Source organism: Myotis davidii, unplaced genomic scaffold (assembly GCF_000327345.1).
Source record: "Myotis davidii unplaced genomic scaffold, ASM32734v1 scaffold217, whole genome shotgun sequence".
Classification (NCBI taxonomy): Eukaryota; Metazoa; Chordata; class Mammalia; order Chiroptera; family Vespertilionidae; genus Myotis; species Myotis davidii.
Genome location: NW_006290034.1, coordinates 7910893 through 7913808, shown reverse-complemented (window position 1 = coordinate 7913808; position 2916 = coordinate 7910893). Strand labels below are relative to the sequence as shown.

At 51.1% G+C, this 2916-nt stretch overlaps 1 protein-coding gene across 1 annotated transcript in view; it reads right to left on the bottom strand.

Annotated features, from left to right (window-relative positions):
* DCLRE1B (DNA cross-link repair 1B) overlaps positions 1-2910 on the bottom strand; it is a 4219-nt gene extending 1309 nt beyond the window's left edge. The window contains 4 exon segments of the mRNA XM_006763029.2: positions 1-23; positions 1205-1387; positions 1868-2033; positions 2663-2910. Of these exon segments, the coding sequence (XP_006763092.1) occupies positions 1-23; positions 1205-1387; positions 1868-2033; positions 2663-2851 (561 nt within the window). The 5' untranslated portion in view covers positions 2852-2910.
* Between the last annotated feature and the right edge of the window lie 6 nt (positions 2911-2916).

Below are 2916 nucleotides of genomic sequence, written 5' to 3'. Positions count from 1 at the left end.
CTCTTTCCCCAGGCTATAGAGTCCTGAACAACGGTAACAGTATTGGGGAAAGTAAGAGAAGAAAGAGAATGAAGCTATCGGGGAATCTAATAAATCAACCAAATGTTCAACAAAAACACACAATATAACGGGACAATCGGAGTGCATCAGGGATGGGATGGCATTTGAGCTGACATATATGGAAAATGGGGTAGGGAAAAGTTAGCACAGAATTCACTCATTCATTCAGTTCCACACAGAAAAGCATCGACCAGTGCTAGGCACTATGGGAACAAAAAGTCTCAGTCCTCTCACAGTGTAATCTACACAGGAACCCAGAAACCATGTGGTTAAGGCCCTGTTGGAGGCACGCACACAGTAATATTGGGGCACAGAAAAGTATCTTCCAGTTGATGAAGTTAGGGAAGGTTTCCTGAAAAACAACTGCACTGTCTTCAAGGATGGGCCCAGGTTAAGCTGGCACAGGAAGGAAATGCAGAACGTGTTAAGAGGGGTCAGTTTGCTGCTACTAAAGTACAAAGAAGGAACTGGTAAGAAATACCAGTAACATCAGACCCTCAATGAGTAATTAGAGATGTGGTACATACACACAACGGAATACTATTCAGCCGGAAGAAAACATGAAATACTACCATTTGCGACAACATGGATGGATGCTCTTGAGAGTAATATGCTAAGTGAAATACGTCTGATGTTAAAGGACAAGAAGCATATAATTTCACTCATGTGGGATATAAAACAAAGCAACAAACTCATCGATGCAGATAACTCAGATGCAATCAGGATTTGGGAATGTGGAGGCAGGGATGGACAGCAGATGGCCATTTTAAATTAAGATGGACAGCGCAGCCCTCCTGGTGTGACTCAGTGGTTGAGCGTCGACCTATGAACCAGGAGGTCACGGTTCGGTCCAATTCCCAGTCAGGGCACATGCCCGGGTTGGGGTTCAATCCCCGCTAGGGGACATGCAGGCAGCAGCCAATCGATGATTCTCAAACTGAGGTTTCTCTCTCTCTCTCCCTCTTCCTTCCTCTCTGAAATCAATAAAAATATATTTTTAAAAACTTAAAAAGAAAAAGATGGACAGATGTAGGTTTCCTGGAGAAGCGGGGGGTCTGCACAAAGACTTGAGAGATGTGAGACACCCACAAAGACCCTGGGTGCACTCCCTGCGGGCGAGAGAAAAGGAATGGACACCACTCACCGATCTTTACGTCGTGCTGGGGGTGCTTTCGAATGAGCGCCACAATCTGCTGGGCCGCTTCGTGTTGGGAAGGGAGATCCAGCGCCGGGTTGCAGTTGGTGTTGTCTAGGTACAAGGTGTGGATCTGCTTCCCCACGCTCAGGGCTGGCTCCTTCAGCATGGCCGGGGTAAACCGAAAATCGCCTGGGGGCCGCGTCAGAGACAAAAGTATAGAAGGCAAGCCTCCCACCTCCCACAACAAATGGGCATTATTAGCTTTCTGGCTCTCGGGAAACCTGGGGTCTGGCACCGGACTACTCCGCTTAGTACAGCTTCCTTGTGGAAATGTTTCTAGCCCGTTCCTGTCCACGGTTTGGTCCCTGAAGGAGTGAGAAGTCTCCAGAAAGGGTCAGTGCTCCTATGGGATTAAGCTAGGAGGCCTTCAGACTTCTTTTTAGAACAAATTTATTGGGTGTCACTGGTTAATAGGGTTCCATAGGTTTCAAGAAAAAGATGGAACTTCAGGAATTTGCGTGTTATCCTTCTGCAGGGGCCACGCTGATCTTTGTATTGTCCCGATTTTAGCGTATGTGCTGCTGAAACGAGCATTCTATTAGGAGTTAGGGCTGGTCAAGAAAGTCTGGTGGAGGCTGAGGAAGCGGGAGGGGTTCCTGGGAGGCCCACCTGTGTAGAGGATGGTTCCAAAGTATCCCTCAAAGAGAAACATGACCGAGCCAGGGCAGTGATTGGCGTCCATCAGGGTGACAGTCATGGTCTCTCTCCCAATTTCATCTAAAGGCAGGACATGGCTCTCCCCAACCTCCAGGGCTCGGATCCACCGCTTAGACACCTGAGGAAACAGTAGGTCATGGCAGTGAACACAGACTCCCCTCCCCGATACCTCCCTGGGCCAGGAGCCATTCCTTCCCCGACTGAGGGAAAGCTGGCCAAATGCTGAGCAGAAGCTGTCATGCAGATTCCTGCCTTCTCCCACTCACCACCCCACCCTCTGTACAATTTTAAATGAAGATTCCAGAAAACAGTCTAGTCAGCGATGCTCAAACTTTCCAGATTATAATAATCCCTTGGGGGCACCTGTTTTAAAAAAAAAAATTCCCACCAAATATCCAGGACCTGCACCAGCTATATCTACTGAACCAGATGGGGGAGGGGAGGTGGTGGAGAATCTATCTACCCAGCACATCGGGTGGGTTTTTAGATGAGGCCAGTTGGGGAAAGCCTAGCTTATGTGACGAGGCAGGAACAGGAGTTTCCTCGGTTGGGCTAAAAGATCTCCCCAACTTATAGCTGAAACATCCCAAGTCCCGCCCGTTGGCACCCACACTCTCGCTCCGGCTAAAGATGCATTGCTGGGTTCGCACAACTTCCCCATTAGTAACAACCAGTCCTCCGGGCCCCGCTAGGCCCCCAAGGCTGAGCTGGATGGGAGTCCTGGACGCCGACTCCAGCTCGCCGTACCTGTAGGTGACGGTGCAGGAGGAAGGCCGTGATTGGGGAGCAGTAGAGGGGCCGCGCCCACGTGCTGGACAGCCCCACGGTGTGGTCCGAGTGCATGTGCGACAGGAAGAAGAGCCGCGCGGAGCCAGCCCGGCGCAGGCTCCAGAAGTCCACCGCGATGGGCGTGTGCGGGATCAGGACCCCGTTCATGGCGGCGGGGTGGCCGTCGCCGTGGGATTCGCATGGGAACAGCCCCGCGGCGTGAGCCTCCGACA